The 20836-nt window shown below is 34.7% G+C and overlaps 1 protein-coding gene across 1 annotated transcript in view; it reads right to left on the bottom strand.

The window, feature by feature from the left end:
• st3gal8 (ST3 beta-galactoside alpha-2,3-sialyltransferase 8) overlaps nucleotides 1-20836 on the bottom strand; it is a 61832-nt gene that overhangs the window by 37528 nt on the left and 3468 nt on the right. The window contains exons 2-8 of the mRNA XM_083938505.1: nucleotides 9150-9490; nucleotides 8606-8729; nucleotides 8383-8521; nucleotides 7500-7693; nucleotides 7252-7431; nucleotides 6978-7023; nucleotides 6438-6557 (exon numbers count right to left, since the gene is read on the bottom strand). Of these exons, the coding sequence (XP_083794631.1) occupies nucleotides 6438-6557; nucleotides 6978-7023; nucleotides 7252-7431; nucleotides 7500-7693; nucleotides 8383-8521; nucleotides 8606-8729; nucleotides 9150-9300 (954 nt within the window). The 5' untranslated portion in view covers nucleotides 9301-9490. The remainder of the gene's footprint in view (nucleotides 1-6437; nucleotides 6558-6977; nucleotides 7024-7251; nucleotides 7432-7499; nucleotides 7694-8382; nucleotides 8522-8605; nucleotides 8730-9149; nucleotides 9491-20836) is intronic.

Below are 20836 nucleotides of genomic sequence, written 5' to 3'. Positions count from 1 at the left end.
TATAGTGTGTTGAATAAAGTCATAAAAAAGTCATAGTATAGTGTGTTGAATAAAAATCATAAATAGTCATAGTATAGTGTGTTGAATAAAGTCATAAAAAGTCATAGTATAGTGTGTTGAATTAAGTCATAAAAAGTCATAGTATAGTGTGTTGAATAAAGTCATAGTATAGTTTGTTGAATAAAGTCATAGTATAGTGTGTTGAATAAAGTAAAAAAAGTCATAGTATAGTGTGTTGAATAAAGTCATAATAAAGTCATAGTATAGTGTGTTGAATAAAGTCATAGTATAGTTTCTTGAATAAAGTCATCGTATAGTGTGTTGAATAAAGTCATAAAAAAGTCACAGTATAGTGTGTTGAATAAAGTCATAATAAAGTGTCAGTATAGTGTGTTGAATAAAGTCATAAAAAGTCATAGTATAGTGTGTTGAATAAAGTCATAATAAAGTCATAGTATAGTGTGTTGAATAAAGTCATAGTATAGTGTGTTGAATAAAGTCATAAAAAGTCATAGTATAGTGTGTTGAATAAAGTCATAAAAAGTCATAGTATAGTGTTTAATAAAGTTATAATAAAGTCATAGTATAGTGTGTTGAATAAAGTCATGAAAAGTCATAGTATAGTGTGTTGAATAAAGTCATAAAAGTCATAGTATAGTGTGTTGAATAAAGTCATATTAAGTCATAGTATAGTGTGTTGAATAAAGTCATAAAAAGTCATAGAATAGTGTGTTGAATAAAGTCATAAAAAGTCATAGTATATTGTGTTGAATAAAGTCATAATAAAGTCATAGTATAGTGTGTTTAATAAAGTCATAAAAAGTCATAGTATAGTGTGTTGAATTAAGTCATAATAAAGTCATAGTATAGTGTGTTGAATAAAGTCATAATAAAGTCATAGTATAGTGTGTTGAATAAAGTCATATATAGTCATAGTATAGTGTGTTTAATAAAGTCATAATAAAGTCATAGTATAGTGTGTTGAATAAAGTCATATATAGTCATAGTATAGTGTGTTTAATAAAGTCATAAAAAGTCATAGTATAGTGTGTTGAATAAAGTCATAAAAAGTCATAGTATAGTGTGTTGAATAAAGTCATAGTATAGTGTGTTGAATAAAGTCATAAAAAGTCATAGTATAGTGTGTTGAATAAAGTCATAATAAAGTCATAGTATAGTGTGTTGAATAAAGTCATAAAAAAGTCATAGTATAGTGTGTTGAATAAAGTCATAAAAAGTCATAGTATAGTGTGTTGAATAAAGTCATAAAAAAGTCATAGTATAGTGTGTTGAATAAAAATCATAAATAGTCATAGTATAGTGTGTTGAATAAAGTCATAAAAAGTCATAGTATAGTGTGTTGAATTAAGTCATAAAAAGTCATAGTATAGTGTGTTGAATAAAGTCATAAAAAGTCATAGTATAGTGTGTTGAATAAAGTCATAAAAAGTCATAGTATAGTGTGTTGAATAAAGTCATAGTATAGTGTGTTGAATAAAGTCATAAAAAGTCATAGTATAGTGTGTTGAATAAAGTCATAAAAAGTCATAGTATAGTGTGTTGAATAAAGTCATAATAAAGTCATAGTATAGTGTGTTGAATAAAGTCATAGTATAGTGTGTTGAATAAAGTCATAATAAAGTCATAGTATAATGTGTTGAATAAAGTCATAATAAAGTCAAAGTATAGTGTGTTGAATAAAGTCATAAAAAAGTCATAGTATAGTTGTTGAATAAAGTCATAAAAAGTCATAGTATAGTGTGTTGAATAAAGTCATAATAAAGTCACAGTATAGTGTGTTGAATAAAGTCATAATAAAGTCATAGTATAGTGTGTTGAATAAAGTCATAAAAAGTCATAGTATAGTGTGTTTAATAAAGTCATAATAAAGTCATAGTATAGTATGTTGAATAAAGTCATAATAAAGTCATAGTATAGTGTGTTGAATAAAGTCATAATAAAGTCATAGTAAAGTGTGTTGAATAAAGTCATAATAAAGTCATAGTATAGTGTGTTGAATAAAGTCATAATAAGGTCATAGTATAGTGTGTTGAATAAAGTCATAAAAAGTCATAGTATAGTGTGTTGAATAAAGTCATAGTATAGTGTGTTGAATAAAGTCATAATAAAGTCATAGTATAGTGTGTTGAATGAAGTCATAATAAAGTCACTGTATAGTGTGTTGAATAAGGTCATAATAAAGTCATAGTATAGTGTGTTGAATAAAGTCACAAAAGTCATAGTATAGTGTGTTGAATAAAGTCATAATAAAGTCATAGTATAGTGTGTTGAATAAAGTCATAAAAAGTCATAGTATAGTGTGTTGAATAAAGTCATAATAAAGTCTTAGTATAGTGTGTTGAATAAAGTCATAGTATAGTGTGTTGAATAAAGTCATAAAAAGTCACAGTATAGTGTGTTGAATGAAGTCATAAAAAGTCATAGTATAGTGTGTTGAATAAAGTCATAAAAAGTCACAGTATAGTGTGTTGAATAAAGTCATAAAAAGTCATAGTATAGTGTGTTGAATAAAGTCATAAAAAAGTCATAGTATAGTGTGTTGAATAAAAATCATAAATAGTCATAGTATAGTGTGTTGAATAAAGTCATAAAAAGTCATAGTATAGTGTGTTGAATTAAGTCATAAAAAGTCATAGTATAGTGTGTTGAATAAAGTCATAAAAAGTCATAGTATAGTGTGTTGAATAAAGTCATAAAAAGTCATAGTATAGTGTGTTGAATAAAGTCATATATAGTCATAGTATAGTGTGTTGAATAAAGTCATATTAAGTCATAGTATAGTGTGTTGAATAAAGTCATAAAAAGTCATAGTATAGTGTGTTGAATAAAGTCATAAAAAAGTCATAGTATAGTGTGTTGAATAAAGTCATAAAAATTCATAGTATAGTTGTTGAATAAAGTCATGAAAAGTCATAGTATAGTGTGTTGAATAAAGTCATAATAAAGTCATAGTATAGTGTGTTGAATAAAGTCATAAAAAGTCATAGTATAGTGTTTTGAATAAAGTCATAAAAAGTCCTAGTATAGTGTGTTGAATAAAGTCATAAAAAGTCATAGTATAGTGTGTTGAATAAAGTCATATATAGTCATAGTATAGTGTGTTTAATAAAGTCATAAAAAGTCATAGTATAGTGTGTTGAATAAAGTCATAAAAAGTCATAGTATAGTGTGTTGAATAAAGTCATAGTATAGTGTGTTGAATAAAGTCATAAAAAGTCATAGTATAGTGTGTTGAATAAAGTCATAATAAAGTCATAGTATAGTGTGTTGAATAAAGTCATAAAAAAGTCATAGTATAGTGTGTTGAATAAAGTCATAAAAAGTCATAGTATAGTGTGTTGAATAAAGTCATAAAAAAGTCATAGTATAGTGTGTTGAATAAAAATCATAAATAGTCATAGTATAGTGTGTTGAATAAAGTCATAAAAAGTCATAGTATAGTGTGTTGAATTAAGTCATAAAAAGTCATAGTATAGTGTGTTGAATAAAGTCATAAAAAGTCATAGTATAGTGTGTTGAATAAAGTCATAAAAAGTCATAGTATAGTGTGTTGAATAAAGTCATAGTATAGTGTGTTGAATAAAGTCATAAAAAGTCATAGTATAGTGTGTTGAATAAAGTCATAAAAAGTCATAGTATAGTGTGTTGAATAAAGTCATAATAAAGTCATAGTATAGTGTGTTGAATAAAGTCATAGTATAGTGTGTTGAATAAAGTCATAATAAAGTCATAGTATAATGTGTTGAATAAAGTCATAATAAAGTCAAAGTATAGTGTGTTGAATAAAGTCATAAAAAAGTCATAGTATAGTTGTTGAATAAAGTCATAAAAAGTCATAGTATAGTGTGTTGAATAAAGTCATAATAAAGTCACAGTATAGTGTGTTGAATAAAGTCATAATAAAGTCATAGTATAGTGTGTTGAATAAAGTCATAAAAAGTCATAGTATAGTGTGTTTAATAAAGTCATAATAAAGTCATAGTATAGTATGTTGAATAAAGTCATAATAAAGTCATAGTATAGTGTGTTGAATAAAGTCATAATAAAGTCATAGTAAAGTGTGTTGAATAAAGTCATAATAAAGTCATAGTATAGTGTGTTGAATAAAGTCATAATAAGGTCATAGTATAGTGTGTTGAATAAAGTCATAAAAAGTCATAGTATAGTGTGTTGAATAAAGTCATAGTATAGTGTGTTGAATAAAGTCATAATAAAGTCATAGTATAGTGTGTTGAATGAAGTCATAATAAAGTCACTGTATAGTGTGTTGAATAAGGTCATAATAAAGTCATAGTATAGTGTGTTGAATAAAGTCACAAAAGTCATAGTATAGTGTGTTGAATAAAGTCATAATAAAGTCATAGTATAGTGTGTTGAATAAAGTCATAAAAAGTCATAGTATAGTGTGTTGAATAAAGTCATAATAAAGTCTTAGTATAGTGTGTTGAATAAAGTCATAGTATAGTGTGTTGAATAAAGTCATAAAAAGTCACAGTATAGTGTGTTGAATGAAGTCATAAAAAGTCATAGTATAGTGTGTTGAATAAAGTCATAAAAAGTCACAGTATAGTGTGTTGAATAAAGTCATAAAAAGTCATAGTATAGTGTGTTGAATAAAGTCATAAAAAAGTCATAGTATAGTGTGTTGAATAAAAATCATAAATAGTCATAGTATAGTGTGTTGAATAAAGTCATAAAAAGTCATAGTATAGTGTGTTGAATTAAGTCATAAAAAGTCATAGTATAGTGTGTTGAATAAAGTCATAAAAAGTCATAGTATAGTGTGTTGAATAAAGTCATAAAAAGTCATAGTATAGTGTGTTGAATAAAGTCATATATAGTCATAGTATAGTGTGTTGAATAAAGTCATATTAAGTCATAGTATAGTGTGTTGAATAAAGTCATAAAAAGTCATAGTATAGTGTGTTGAATAAAGTCATAGTATAGTGTGTTGAATAAAGTCATAAAAATTCATAGTATAGTTGTTGAATAAAGTCATGAAAAGTCATAGTATAGTGTGTTGAATAAAGTCATAATAAAGTCATAGTATAGTGTGTTGAATAAAGTCATAAAAAGTCATAGTATAGTGTTTTGAATAAAGTCATAAAAAGTCCTAGTATAGTGTGTTGAATAAAGTCATAAAAAGTCATAGTATAGTGTGTTGAATAAAGTCATAAAAAGTCACAGTAGAGTGTGTTGAATAAAGTCATAGTATAGTGTGTTGAATAAAGTCATAAAAAGTCACAGTATAGTGTGTTGAATAAAGTCATAAAAAGTCACAGTATAGTGTGTTGAATAAAGTCATAAAAAAGTCATAGTATAGTGTGTTGAATAAAGTCATAAAACGTCACAGTATAGTGTGTTGAATAAAGTCATAAAAAAGTCATAGTATAGTGTGTTGAATAAAGTCATAAAAAGTCATAGTATAGTGTGTTGAATAACGTCATAAAAAGTCACAGTATAGTGTGTTGAATAAAGTCATAAAAAGTCATAGTATAGTGTGTTGACTAAAGTCATAAAAAGTCACAGTATAGTGTGTTGAATAAAGTCATAATAAAGTCACAGTATAGTGTGTTGAATAAAGTCATAAAAAGTCACAGTATAGTGTGTTGAATAAAGTCATAAAAAGTCACAGTATAGTGTGTTGAATAAAGTCACAGTATAGTGTGTTGAATAAAGTCATAAAAAGTCACAGTATAGTGTGTTGAATAAAGTCATAAAGAGTCACAGTATAGTGTGTTGAATAAAGTCATAAAAAGTCACAATATAGTGTGTTGAATAAAGTCATAATAAAGTCATAGTATAGTGTGTTGACTAAAGTCATAAAAAGTCACAGTATAGTGTGTTGAATAAAGTCACAGTATAGTGTGTTGAATAAAGTCATAAAAAGTCACAGTATAGTGTGTTGAATAAAGTCATAATAAAGTCAAAGTATAGTGTGTTGAATAAAGTCATAATAAAGTCATAGTATAGTGTGTTGAATAAAGTCATAACAAAGTCATAGTATAGTGTGTTGAATAAAGTCATAATAAAGTCAAAGTATAGTGTGTTGAATAAAGTCATAAAAAGTCACAGTATAGTGTGTTGAATAAAGTCATAAAAAAGTCATAGTATAGTGTGTTGAATAAAGTCATAAAAAAGTCATAGTATAGTGTGTTAAATAAAGTCATAAAAAGTCATAGTATAGTGTTTTGAATAAAGTCATAAAAAGTCATAGTATAGTGTGTTGAATAAAGTCATAGTATAGTGTGTTGAATAAAGTCATAAAAAGTCATAGTATAGTGTGTTGAATAAAGTCATAAAACAGCAGTATAATACTACAAACTTAAGCTTGAGTGAACTGAAGTTGAGTAAATGTAGTGTGGTATGTGAGTGTCAGAGAAGAGGACGCAGACTCCGCCCCGTCTCCCTCTTACCTGGTCACAGATATGCAGAGCAAAGATGATGGCCAACATGCCGGTGGATGGGTAGCGACCGTGACCCTCGGTCCAGCGTTCGTGAGCATACTTAAAAAAGACTGGGTTCACCACCAGAACCTGCTTACAGATACACAGTGATACCATGGTAACATGTTTAATGTTTAAAAAGCACCTGCAGATTGTTGTGAACGTTTTTAACACAAAAACAAAATATGTGAGATGTTGCTTTTCTTTTCCTAACTATTTCTGAAGCATTACATTTTAGTGATTTAAATAATTTAGGTTTAGCTGTATAGTCAGAGTTGTTAAATAGGCAAAGAGATTTTTCAAAAGCAATAACTGTAATAAAGTATAAAGATATACACAATATGCTCAATCTATAAAAAAAATCTATAGGTCTAGAGACTAAAACTTATGAGAAGAAGTCAATACATAATATTTCTATGAGCAACAAATTAAATAATGAAAATTGTTCCAAGACAAAAAAACGATAGCAGCAGACTTTAAACAGAGAGCATGATGGAGCATTTATTTTACCTTGTCTTTATCAGCCGCCACTCGGTCTTTAACCCTCATGTAGGTCCTGAACACACGCAAAAAATAATTACGGGTTATAATACAATTCAAATAATGCATATTGGAATATACAGTATTTTATATTTCTCTTTATATATTTGCATGTATGTACCTGTATATTAATGTATGCACTACATTGCAGATTTTAGTGTATTTGTATCTCTTTTTGTTACATTTTTAGTGTATTTGTATCTCTATGTTACATTTTGAGTGCATTTGTATTTATATTTCATACATTTTGACTTGGCCGGTGGACAGAGCACTGGTCAGCCACTCCAGGTCTCTGAGTTTGAATGGCAGCAGTACGAGGCTGACGCCATGATCAACGTCCACTGCGCTCTCTGGGTACAGGAAGTGATGCGTCGTCCGATTCCCAACATCTTTCTCAAATCCTCGAGTCACCGCCTTGTTCATCCTGTGGAGGAGGAAGGAAGGTAAGTAAGATGACGAGGAGGTGGAGGAGGAGTGTGTTGACATACATACCGGATTACGGAGTTGTGGGCGTCGATCAGATTGCCGTTTCCTGACCGGAGCAGGTTGCCGGAGTTGCCAACCACTGCACAACTACGGCAACGGGAGGGGAGGGGCCTGAAGTCCACAGTGGGCGGGGAAATTACCTTGAACATTTCTGACATCACTTTCTCTAAAGTCTGGTCGTTACCAGACCGCTGAAGACTCTGTGGTGAAACGGAGCACATCGCGTTATTGTTTAATATAGCATTATCCATGGCATAAGTCCATGCAAATACATTATTTTTGCTGTTAATGTTTTCAGTTACAGTAGCCTTGGTTCTTTCTTAGCTCACACAGTATATACAGTATACTGAGGATCAGACTGATGATGTTGGCAGCATCCCCCCCAATCTACTAATGGTTTCTGCAGCAGGACTTTTAATCTATAAATTCAGGAAAAAGACTCAGACATTTGTCTCATCATCCAGACTGCTTACAGCTTCTATAAAACCAAATGTAATACTTTTTACATTCCAGTTTTGTGAAAACCGGATTTTCATTAATGGTTCTGGGGATTTACAGAAATACACTGTAAGACCATCATGTAGGATACGACACGTCCTTATTTGGTCTTCTAATGATAAATCTGGTTTCAGTGATTCCGCTAATTTAACAATTTTCAATGTTGACACATCAATTAGATGCTGTTAATTCACTTCCAGTCTGCAGCCTGCAATCATTCTCTGGTTAGGTCTTGTATATTATCACTCTTCTAGACTCCTGTTTATCTACAATCTTAAGAAAAACTAAAAATGAAAAAAGTCATAGTGTACTCAAAGTGTGGCCCGCTCTCCCTAGTCAGAACTACAACAGTAACATTGGAAATTGCTCTATTCCTGTATTTTGTCCTTACCAGCCACCATTTGAGCGCGTCAGGGTCAAAGTTGTTTTCGGTGTCTCGGAGGACAGGCTGCTGTTTGGGGTCGTAGCGTTGGCTGAACCAGTCTGACCCGCTCAGGTCTGAAATGCAGGACTCGGTACAACCACACAACCTGAAAGAGGAAGACACATAGGAGTCACACGTGGACAGTTCAGGGAATCGTGGGATACAGACTTCATGACCTCCTGCGTGTTACCTCAGGTGATGCTGGGAGTTCTCCACAGGCTTCTCGTTGGCTTCAGGTCGTGTGGTGCGGGGAGGAGGGAAAGTCCTGGGAGGGTCAGGGGTCAGATCAGCAGGAGGAACCGTGGGTTCAACAACTGCATACACAAACAGTACAAGAGTCAGAGAACATGCATCGTGGGAGCTCTGCTAACACTGTTAGCATCTCTATGATACAATCACAACAGTGCTACTGCGTATAGTATGACTGCTAATACAGGGCTCAACATATACAACACAAAATGGAAATATGATGCCATATTTTGAGCAATTAAGATACTTTGCAGCTATATGTCTGCCTAATAATGAAAACGTGGCATAAAATTTTTCCTTTTTATCCTTTTTGTTTTCGTTCCTCTAGTTCTTTGTCAGTTGAATCAATTTACACATTTGTTTGTGATGCTGATGGGTTAGTCGAACTTTCACCCCATAGTCAAACATCTTAATTTAAATACATTTTAATTTCTTACTTGATGGGTAAACACTTTACTGCAGTGATGATGGCTTCAGCTCCTCACCTGTTTCGCTGCTGGTGGGCGTGGCCCAGCTGATGGGAAGGGCTAATGACAAAGGCAGGAAGTGCCTCCTCTGGATGCTCTGACTGGCAAGCATGAGGAAGAGGATGGCAGCGATGACCACGGCAACGCACAGCTTCTTCCTCAACAACATGGCTGGATGGACGATGAGTGTGCAGCAGCAGGAGGAAGGGTGTGCTGTTGAGCTTTCAATCAAACGTTCAGCCGTCTATGTCAGCATATTTTGACAGTGTCATCTGTTGTCATCTGGACATTTTCGTTCGTTCTGTCATCTCTTCACTCAGCTTCATCTCCATGAAGCTCAAACTTCCTGTTCTGTGTACCTGAGTCAGGCACAAAGAGACAGCCACGTAAGCTTCATGAAAAATGATTTTGTTTGTTCTAAATTAATGATTAACATTATAAATAATGACAGAATCATAGTTAAATCCCCTGTTGCTGCAGGCTTTGGCTCTAGTTAAACTCCACACTGTTGGGACACATTATGAAAACTGTTGAAACAGACTTGAGGTTTTGGTTTCCTGGTCACTGCTGCAGTAACTCATCATCCATTACAGACATCATGTTCTGAAGCTGGTGTTGTGACGTTAGCTGGATAACAGACATGGTGACTCAGTAATTCTGCATTTACAGAAACTCTCTCTCTCTCTTATTCACACACAAATTATCCAGAACAAAATAATTCTCATGAACAAACATCTACAACAAAACAAACACAATACAAAAGAAAATGTACCACAACCTAATTATTAATAAGAACATAACAAAATAATTAGGCCCGTTTCCACTATGGTCAAATACCCTGAATGAGGCGGGTCTATCTCGCCGAAACACTCCTAATTTGTATGTGAGTCGCCTGAGCGGCCGTTTGTTGGCCATGTCGCAGAGCAGGGCCGTTTTTGTCCCCTGAAAGAAGCCCGGTTGGTGAACGGATGTAGCTCTCAGTGGGATGTGACGTGTGGTTGTACAGATGCCACAACAACACGGTGAAGTAGAGTAGACACTTTTATCCAGTGGTGTAGTAGAACACAGTGCAGAAAATAATCAGTGCACGGGCATAACACAGGCTTGTTAAAATGAGTGCTGCAGCAAATGGATTCTGACCTGCGGCCCTTTGCTGCATAATAAAGTATTTGTAACTAACAAATTATCAATTTCACGCTAGTTATAGCAGGCTACTCCTACAACAAACATATTATTCTTGACAATGTTTTTAAAACATTTTTCCTAACAAACTTTATAATTTATTAAGAATCAGTGACAAACTAACTAATGATCGATAATAACAAACAACATGCACAGCAACAACAGATGAGATCACCACCACAGCTTCTCTTCACTCTAAAGAAAACCCAAGTCAGAACCAGGAAATGACCAAAGGCAGCAACAACAGTGAAGTTCAACACAAAGAACATGAGGTCTGAATTACAACCGGACATGTTGTGTTGTTGAAGACTGAAGAGTTTTTTTCTAAAATGATGACATCATCCACAACAACAAACACGCTGCCTTTCCTTCTTCCTTAAAAAACACAGGAAGAGGAAGAGAGGTCCAGCTTTGGATTTTTTTGCTGATGAATGGAGTCACCCTCTTCCTCCCTCACCTCACCTCCCCTCTCCTCATGCAGGAATGTCTCTGCAGACAGAGTCGTTCTCTGAATACCAATCAGATCTGGATTCAGTTCAGCTTCTCCTGTTTCAGCTCTCGCTCTCCTCCTGTCTGCTTCAATGTCTCTCTGTCAATGTGTGTGTGTGTGTTAGTGTGTGTGTAGAGTCTGAATCAGCTGACTTGTATGTGTGTGTTTCTTCACTACTGTATTGTATAACTGATATTTATTTCATAATGTTTGTTGTAACTGCACACACACACACACACACACACACACACACACACACACACACACACACACACACACACACACACACACACACACACACACACACACACACACACACACACACACACACACACACACACACACACACACACACACACACACACACACACACACACACACACACACACACACACACACACACACACACACACACACACACACACACACACCGTGTTAATAGCATTAGTTTACCTTATACGCGCCACTCTAAAGCTCCTTTCAAACCTGCACCTTGTTACATAAATGCCAATCTCACATGTTTGTCCCACGTCGGAAACAACTTTAAAAGTAAAAGTCCTGACATAAATGTGAGAACTGTAACATTTTGTTAACACACTACTACATATTCATTCTAAAACAGTATTTTTAAAACACAAACAATCTCTGTCCACAAAAGCATTTAAGCTCTGCATCAGAAATAATCTCTGCACATATTAACATGCCTGAATATGCATATCACATGACTGTTTGCGCACAATGGTCACGTGTGACGGTTTAAACAAGAAACAGATTTTTGAATCCTACTCTGCGATTGAAAATCATATATGTAAAAGTGGAAAAAACATAAAAATATTTCAGGGGAAGAACAGCAATGATGAAAAGTAAGACAAGAGATTTATTTGCTTTGCCCGATGACGAGATGAGTGAGTATAAGATATAACAGCGGTGGAAAACAAAGATTTGGAGACATTGCAAAGTAAATATGGCGGTACCAGAGGAAGCCATGGCACACAAAAAAGATGAAATCATAAAGGTCAGAGTAGTGACTGACGTGGGTGTCTGCGGCATCATAACCAAAGGTCCAATTCTGTCTGTCCAGACTGAAACACAACCCCAGAGTTTTCAAATTAAAAAGGACTCAGCAGCTTTTTCCAAACGTCTATGTTTTGGGGCTCGGAAAAGACAGAGAAGTGCAGACATGAGGCGTAAACGTAGCAGAAGGAAATGCTTTTTTAAACAAAAACACGGAAGTGTGGATGTAGCTTTAGACACGGCTCAAATGTGAACTGAATGTGTCACATTAACATAAAGGCTTTGGCAGCACTAAGTTCAACACAGATAGATTAAATAATGTTATTTTCAGCCTGATAAAGTTGGCGGCAATATATCTTACACTTAATTAAGTCCTTTGCTCAAGGAAAATGAAAGCATCTTAATAAATCATGAGGCAAACTGAGGAGATTTAAATTTGTGTGGAGTTAATTCTACATTTTGGGAAACACAATAATCACTCTCTTGCCAAGGGATACCTGAGACAATCAATATCACTATCATACATTATAGTTTTATGACAGCACCTCTAAAAGTTCACTAGTTAGCATGTTATATTTTGTTCATCTCTAATGGATCACTTCAGTTATTAAAATTCATCCTGAAACACTTTTAATGGTAATCCATCCAGTACTTGTTGGAGTATTTAAGTTTGTACCAAAGTGGTGGACCAAGCCATTAGACCATGGGTATCCCACATTGGGTTGGCTTAACATTAAGCTAGCAAAAAAACTAGCTTACTGCTCAGGTATCAAGATAGGTTTGTTCTTGAGATTTGGTATTTTGACAGCAATCAGTTATTATGAAAACTAGAATTTTACATCTCTATATTGGCTATACAGAAATCCCTAGAGTACTTTAATAGGGGCCCAAGCACGAAAGTGCCAGGGGCCGAAACAGTCCCTGGCACTGAAAGTGCGAGGAAACCTATTGTTTTTGATCAAAATATTATTATTATTCTACTGCGCCATCACATTTTTGAGGGGCTTAGGATGCAAGTAGGCTCATAGAAATTGGCACACAGGTCAGAAGTGGACACAATTGCAAAGTTCAAAAGTCATTGGGTTCGGCCCTGGCCAGCAGGCTCCATAGCACCCCCAAACGCAGGCCATGGTTGGGATAAAGTTCTTTTGATCATTGATCATTGGGCTTATCTTGAAGAACATATTGACATTTTTGAATGTCTTTCGCCTAACAGAAAGTCAGCCACCTTTGATTTTGTGCATTCATTTTCCTTTTACAAATACGTTTGAGGCCTTTAGGATGCACAAAAATTCACAAAACTGTGGACATGTGTTCAAACCAATATTTTTCTTGATTTGATTTTATAACTTGAACAGGGTGTGGCATGTACGGTCTATAGTGCCCCCTAATTACTTTGAGCACTTAAACGCATTTTAATCGCACAAAACACATTGCAAAAATATACAACGATTTGGTCCATGTGTGTTTAGCTGGCTCCATAGCGCACCCTAACACCTGGAAGGCCTTAGTTGAAACAAAGTTTCTCTGAGATTCACAAAATTTGGTACCAACATAGCTTTAATAATTTCAGACACATGTACCATTAGCTTTCATTAGCTCCACCCAACAGGAAGTTGGATATTTTGAATTTTGTGTGGTTTTCATGTATTTTATGCAAAACTTTTTCGACTTCTCCTAGAGAGATCAATTAAGTAATTTTATATTTTCTTGGTATAGTCCTCCCACTAATGTGATGCTAAATTGTGAAGGAATAGTCAATACCTCAAACGATGATGTCATTATTCATAGCAGAATCACAAGACCTTAACGATGCCAAATTGTAAAGCATTTGTGTTTTACTGGAACGGGGTTGCCATGGCGAGGTGGGCAAATTGTATGTTTCACCATGACACAGTAAACTGTAACATGACTTTACATTGTCCGTTCTGCCCGGGACTTCACATTTTGTATGAGAGTCCCGGGTCCTCTACACACCCATATTGAGTCAGAGTCACAGCGCCACCTACTGACAACAGCAAGTAAAGCTTATGTGACAGACATCGTCTGATTTACATTAAATTTATATTGTGTTGCTTACATCTGATAAACAGCAACATGGTGTATCTTTATTGTGTGTTCTCTGGTGTCACAAAGTGGACATCGGAAGGCATACAAAAATTAAATCTATAATTTGCAGTGTCCAATGGCCGATGCAGAAAATAACGTCTTGGGTCATGCATGTAGTGTGTGATGGTTGCGGAAATGTATGGTTGGGTCCGCCAGCCTCCTGCCAGCCCCCCTGACACGCCCCATCAATGCTGGTTGCAGCTTTAATTTATGCTTATTATTTTTGGGTCACTACAGGAAACATTTTGAGCAAAATTATATTAAGTTGTTTAGGATATTCTGCTGATGTCAGATCGGTAACAGTTTTTTTCTTCCTTTGATTGCGACAAGAGTTAAAAGAAAAAAACACAGCTACACAAAATTTACAGCTCACAGTTATCACAAATTAATTAATCTCGATTTATATATAATTATATTGATTATAAAATTATATCACGTCTGTCTGAATAGCAAAAATATTTAACTGTAGACGGAGACAAAAGTATAATGTTTTTCCTGTCTTAAGAACATGCTCAATCTTTCTGTAAAGACTCAAAGAATCACTGTGATTACTACCACACCTATAACAACCTACTGTAACTGATTTTGGAAAACAAGACCTGAGGAGACGAGTCAGGACAGATACTGATTAACACATCAACACACACACATATTTGTTCATGTTATCTGTGTCCTCCCCAGAGAAGACAGTTCAATGCTCTCGGGAGAATAGCTGGGACTGTTCCTGACAGGAAGCTAAGCTCCTGAATTAGCATGTTAGCACAGAGCTTGACAGTGTGCCACGTTGACTGGGCAAACCTATCCTGGTAAAAAGGTATCTGATCATCCACACAAACATTGACACGTGGATCAATATCTCTGTTAAAAACTAATGACTTGAATGAAGTCTTTAACTCTATATATTGGTAAATGAGCAGTGAAGAGTACAATAACATGCTTGTTCAGTTTCTCTTAAGTCCCTTTCTAACTTCATCAAGCTGGTTTAGTCACATTGTTGAATTTTAAATGTTAAATGTTCCTTACAGCTTTATTCAGACATTCAGTGGAAAAGCCACAGAGTCGACTCCCATTTCAGTCGAATCACTGCTGTTTTGTTTTTTCAGCTGTGTCATTGTACAAAGAGCAGTGAAGATTAACAGCCCCTCTAATCTGAGCTGTCTCAAAACCATCAAAACTACTTAGATGGTGGCTGATGATAGGCAGAAGCAACCAAACATGAAACAGCAAATGTTTAATATTTAAGCACATCGTGAATGCAACTTCTAACATCCTCAGGCTACAACTTGTGGGTTTTTCATTTAACAGCTTCAATTTACTCTCTGAAGTGATAAACATGATGATAAGGTATATAAAGTGTGGTTTCAGAAAATATACTTAAGTATGCTTTTTTGTTTTGTTTTGTGGTGTCTTTCTTTTTGTTTTTGTTTACTTGAAATGAAGGAAGGGGTGAGGGATATGAAGGTACTCAGTGTACTATTATGTTTGTATGTGTTGCTCATTGTACACTCTTCTGAAATAAAAACATGATTCAAAAGTAATAATCAAAACCGTGTTGGAAAAAGTGGTAAAGTTGAGAGAGAACTAGCATCAGGAATACTGGAGAATATTTCTAAAAATGCAAAATACTGTATCCGTAGAAAGGAAAACGCATGAACTTGAAGAGACAGATCGATATATCGGTATCAGTGTTTCTTTTCTGATGTTCTGTTTATTTATTCAAAAGGTTGCCAATTGACTGATACTGAATATGTTTATTCAGCCAGTTATTTCCAGAAATGGTTGACAATGTAATGCATAGTATGTATAATATTAATGTTAAAAATGATTTCATAAAGTCATTGTCATATTGGTTGCCATATCGGTAATCCTCAAAGTTTTCCGCTCTAAAATCAGCATCAGTCTCAAAAATCCCATATCGGTCTGGCCCTACAAATTAAATTAAAGTAGCCTTCCCCGCCCCCCAGAGTCAAAGACAACTCTGAATGTCCTGATTCTTGTAGAGCCAGAGACATAACAAGACAATCCCATTTGCTCCCATGCTGCATCTACATCGTTCTGCTGAATATTAATGCATTCATCCATGCAGTTTGCTTGAATGAAGGTTGAAAACATGGAGGAGGGAGAAGAGCTGGTCTGACTATTATGTGTTTGGCACATCGGCTCATTCAGTGTTTCCTGGTTTATCAAACGATTTAATTTTCTTTGAACAGTACAGATGATATTATCTACGTGAAAAATGTAGAACAGAGATCATACCAAACAATGTGTTTTAAATTTTCTGACTGTGCATCTTTAATCTGGTGCCACTGGGGCGTTTTTACATCGCTCTTAAATCAGCTAGCCACAAGCCACACCCTGTGTACAGTCCACATGGACATAGTTTCTGCTGTGCAATATTTAAATTCTTACTCTTCATAAAAGTGTGTCGTTATCTTGTCTCTGACAGTTAATCTTCCAGACAGTTATAGTTACATGACTATAAAGACACATTCATTTCAACAGAAGACTTGCTCCATATTGAAAGTGACACCAACATGTTAAATTCTCTGAATATTTATAGGTGTATGTCTATACAGGTGATGATAGGTGACTGACACCTCAAGGCTTGGATGGACATGAGGCATCAGTACACAGGATAAACAGCTGTTAGAAAATATGTAGTTTTAATCAAAAAGATTAAAAAAGGGTCCAAGTCTACAAAAATGTAAAGTGAGAAGTTAATACGACTTCTAAGCAGCAGTTCCGTAACTAACATCCAATCACAGAGCTTTAATTTGCTCCACTGGGGACCGATCCATAGCAATGGAAGCATTACAAATTTGCTACAGCCTCTGATTCACACCCATAGAGCCACCATGACTGCACTCATTGGTTTGTGGGCTACAGTTTTGAAGCCAGGTAGTGCCGTGGATATGTATCACTATTCCTCTGTCCTGACTGACAGGTCGAGGTGTAACCCTTACTAACCCCCTTACTGTCTATTTTACTCCAAATGGGACCACAATTTAAAAAAAACAACACATATTGAAGAAGACTTGAAAAAAGATTGAGACCATAAACACATTATCTTAAAAAAATCTTGACAGAGTTAAAAGATCAACTGAGAAGTAGGGACATTTTCTCATTGACTTCTATACAATCTGAGTTATTTTTGCAATTGGTGGAGTCGACCCCTGCTGGACATTAGAGAGAATGCAGGTTTATGGCACTTTGCCATTGGCTTCAGTTTTCAGACTTGGAAACTATGTCCTTTTTTCAGTCTATGTTCGCCACAGAACGAATAGAGGAATATATTCGTCTTCAACAGTCAAATCCAATTTGACTGAGAAAAATTCTGAGTCGGGTAAAGCCTTAATCTGAAGAAAGTAGAGCCAGGCAGAGCTGATAGGACAGAGGAGGGTTAACGACTATCAGTTGAGTCTGTATGTTATTTTAGGGTTTGGAGGGCTGGGGTGGGGGCTGGTGGTGGTGGTGGGGCTAAAGGTCACATGGTTTCCTGTACAGAGAAAACCATGTGAAAGCAGTCCCTCCTGCCTCTGTGACCTCTGACCTCTGTGTTGACACCAGAATGGAAACCAGCTGCACTGCTGATGGAGTACAGCGGCGAGCTGGAGCTCATTATGACACCAAAGAAGAAGATAGGTGTCACTTCTCACACAATCTGCCACAATGACAAAGACTAAAACTTATTTTACTGTTTGTTCTGTTGACACAGATCACCCATCCACAGCAAAGAGGGAACGATTAGCATAGACTGTTGTTTTTTAAACGTTTTGGGGATTTTATTTGAGAGTGAGAGGGGAGAGGGGAGTGCCGAGTACATTAAATAAAAAGGTCTGTGTTGTACTGAAGCTTTTGCGGTATAAAATAAATTTACTTTAATAATTAGTATTGTCCGATACACAAAGCCAAGGTATCGGCAATGGTATCAGGAGTGAAAATGTTGGTTCGGTCCATCCCTAGCCTGCACATATATAAAATTACATATATGAAATGTTGCTTAGATTTTATGTTACTCAGAATTATAGCTGTAAGAAAACACTTTGCAGCTGAGTGTGCAGTTACAATGCCACACTATCATCAATCATCATCCAGCTAAAAGTCAGTGTTATTGGTGATTAACATTACTTCATAAATAAATGTGCCTGGATCCTGAGACACTTGATAAACAGACCCGGATGCTGAAGTATTAAAGTCAAACTGTGAAACACGCAGCAGGGGAATCAGGTTTGAAATGTGAAAAAAAAACAAAAACTACATGAAGTACACTCATCATCAACATGTCGGTTAGAAAAAAAAAGGAAGTTAGAGGCAAGACACGACAAACTGACATGTTTTTTTGTAGTAAAACAAAAAGTGTCGAAAAGAATATTTTGAAATCAGGTTTGATTTCAGGAACTGCATGTTGAAGAACTGCAGAGACTGAAGTGTGACAGTGAAGACATCAGGGCCCACTGTTTTACTTTGCACTTGTAGGAAAAGACTACTTCAGGTTGTAGGTGAAGGTGAATAAGTGGAAAAGCCACACCTGTGTAATAACTAGCTGTTTGTTTTTTAGATTTTTAACCAATAAGCATGTCCAACAGATTGAGATTGCGAAGAAGCTGATATATGTTGAGACAAACATTATACTGTATATAGTGAGAACATCTTGGTACAGGTACATCTGTTCTGAGCTTTCATCAGCTGGTCCAACAATAGGTTGTTATGGTCATGGTATAGATTTTGTTATACAGTATAATAAATGTTTCGTAAATGTATTGGGATTGTTTATGGATAGAATAGGCAGACCTTTTATTGTCCAAAATCACAATTTGCTTTAAGGGGCTTTACAATCTGTAGAGGATATAACACCCTCTGAAATAAAACACACAGAAGCAAAATCCATAGTTGTCTTCCATCTATTCAGGTAGTCTTCAGGTTTAATACTCAGCAATGCATGACTGTGTCAGTTTCCATGAACACCGCAGCAACAGGACATTGTTATTTCTATCGTGTGTCACTGACCAGAAGCAAGATGGAAAATGTGTTGGGCCGAAGTCTGAAGTGGAGCTCTGAAAGGTTTAAAAGGACCGGAGGAAAAAGTTACACACATACACACACACACAAACACACACATACTTTTAAATAGTGACTTCAGCAACAGTTAAACAAATAAGACTGCTCAGAAACACACTTACTTCCTGTTACAATACTGACTCAACGACAGACAGTCAGACTCTTACGCTCTGTCTGAGACTCTGTAACATTATATTGTATATTTGTACTACTTATTTGAACTTTCCATAAAGTGATTGTCCTTGCGGTCCAGCTGCCTACTCTATAAAGACGACACCTGCTTCCTGTCAGAAGGATCCCTGCTCTGTTGGTCTTATGTTTTTCCTTTTTTTTCCCATTAAAAAAGTTTTTCCCCAATGAATCGAAGTTCCATGGATAAAAAAGTGTTGCTAAGAAACCTGCGATTGTGAGCTACATAAATAAATGTGACTCGAGTCTGTAACAATCTGTTTCTGTAGTTCAGATTTAGAATCAGGCCTCTATAATTACATCTGTCCAAAGGGAGGGAGGTTCGACTCCTAGACCACACAGCCTGTCTATCTATAATTATGTTGTTATGTATCCGGTTTCAGTTGTCACATGAACCTAAATATCATAAACACAGAATCACAAAAGTCACAGGAGGACCAGAAACAAGCTTAAAGTTTCTACATAAATGGAAATGGAATACAATGGTCACAATAAATCAAAACATTACAACAACAAACAACACTGAATATTTAGAGCATATGAAAATGAAATCACTAATATTACATTCGATTATTCTGACGATTATTTCCTTGATAAATTGATTAGCTATTTGGTCAATAAAATGTCAGAAAATAATGAAAAATGTTAATCAGTGTTTCCCAAAGTTTAAGATGACGTCTTCAAATATCTTGTTTTGTTCTAAATTCAAAGATATTCAGTTTACTGTCAAAGAGGAGCAAAGAAACAATAAAATATTCACATTTCAGAACTTGGAATCAGAAAATTTGACTTATTATCTAATAACTTACTCAAATTGATCAAAGTAGATGCCAATTATTTTAGTAGTTGACAACTAATCAATTAATTATTTAATCTTTGCAGCTGTATTACGTCTGTGATTCAATACATTTTATCGTAAGTGTTTTAGTAGGAAAGTCGTAGGACATTGGATTAAAATAAAATACAATTAAATCAAAACAGAGCAGCTGAAGAGCACAGGAAAAACTGTAAATACACAGCATAAAAGTACAAAGAGATAATATCTAATAACCATAAGAGTATTACAGGAATACAAAAAGAGTAATGTAAAAAGTAGACTAACTATAGGCTCAACAGACATTTAAATATTATAGAAATACTACAGAAACAGCTGGCTGACCAAAATTATAGTATCATAGAGTATCATAATAAATAAAGGTATAATCAGGTACAAAGAAATATTCTGGCAATGTCTCTAAGTATTTACAACTGCTATGTTTCTTGTGCTGGTGCAAAGCTGAATAACCTTATGAGGATGAATAGTTTGATCTTATCTTTGTTTTTCTGTGGGAAAAGAGATATAATAGTGATACTGTGCATTATAAGTATAATGTAGGAATCCTTAAATTAGATAACTACAGGCTTTGGAAGGAAGAATATTATAGGGATATTATGAGATATAATAATACAGTAGAGCCTAACAGACCAAACTGTGATAAACACAGACATGTAATAGGTGGTATACAAATACCGTAAGAATATCAAATACTATAGTCAAGTGAAACATAGAGGAGATGACTGGCTGCTCTTAAAACAATAATAAATAAATCAGGATAAACAGGAACAAGGATGTTAGAATTAAAAAGCCTTATTAATCATTAAAAGAGCAGACATGTTTCAACCC

This window comes from Echiichthys vipera (assembly GCF_963691815.1).
Source record: "Echiichthys vipera genome assembly, chromosome: X".
NCBI classification, from domain to species: domain Eukaryota; kingdom Metazoa; phylum Chordata; class Actinopteri; order Perciformes; family Trachinidae; genus Echiichthys; species Echiichthys vipera.
This window is presented reverse-complemented; position numbering and strand designations above follow the sequence as displayed.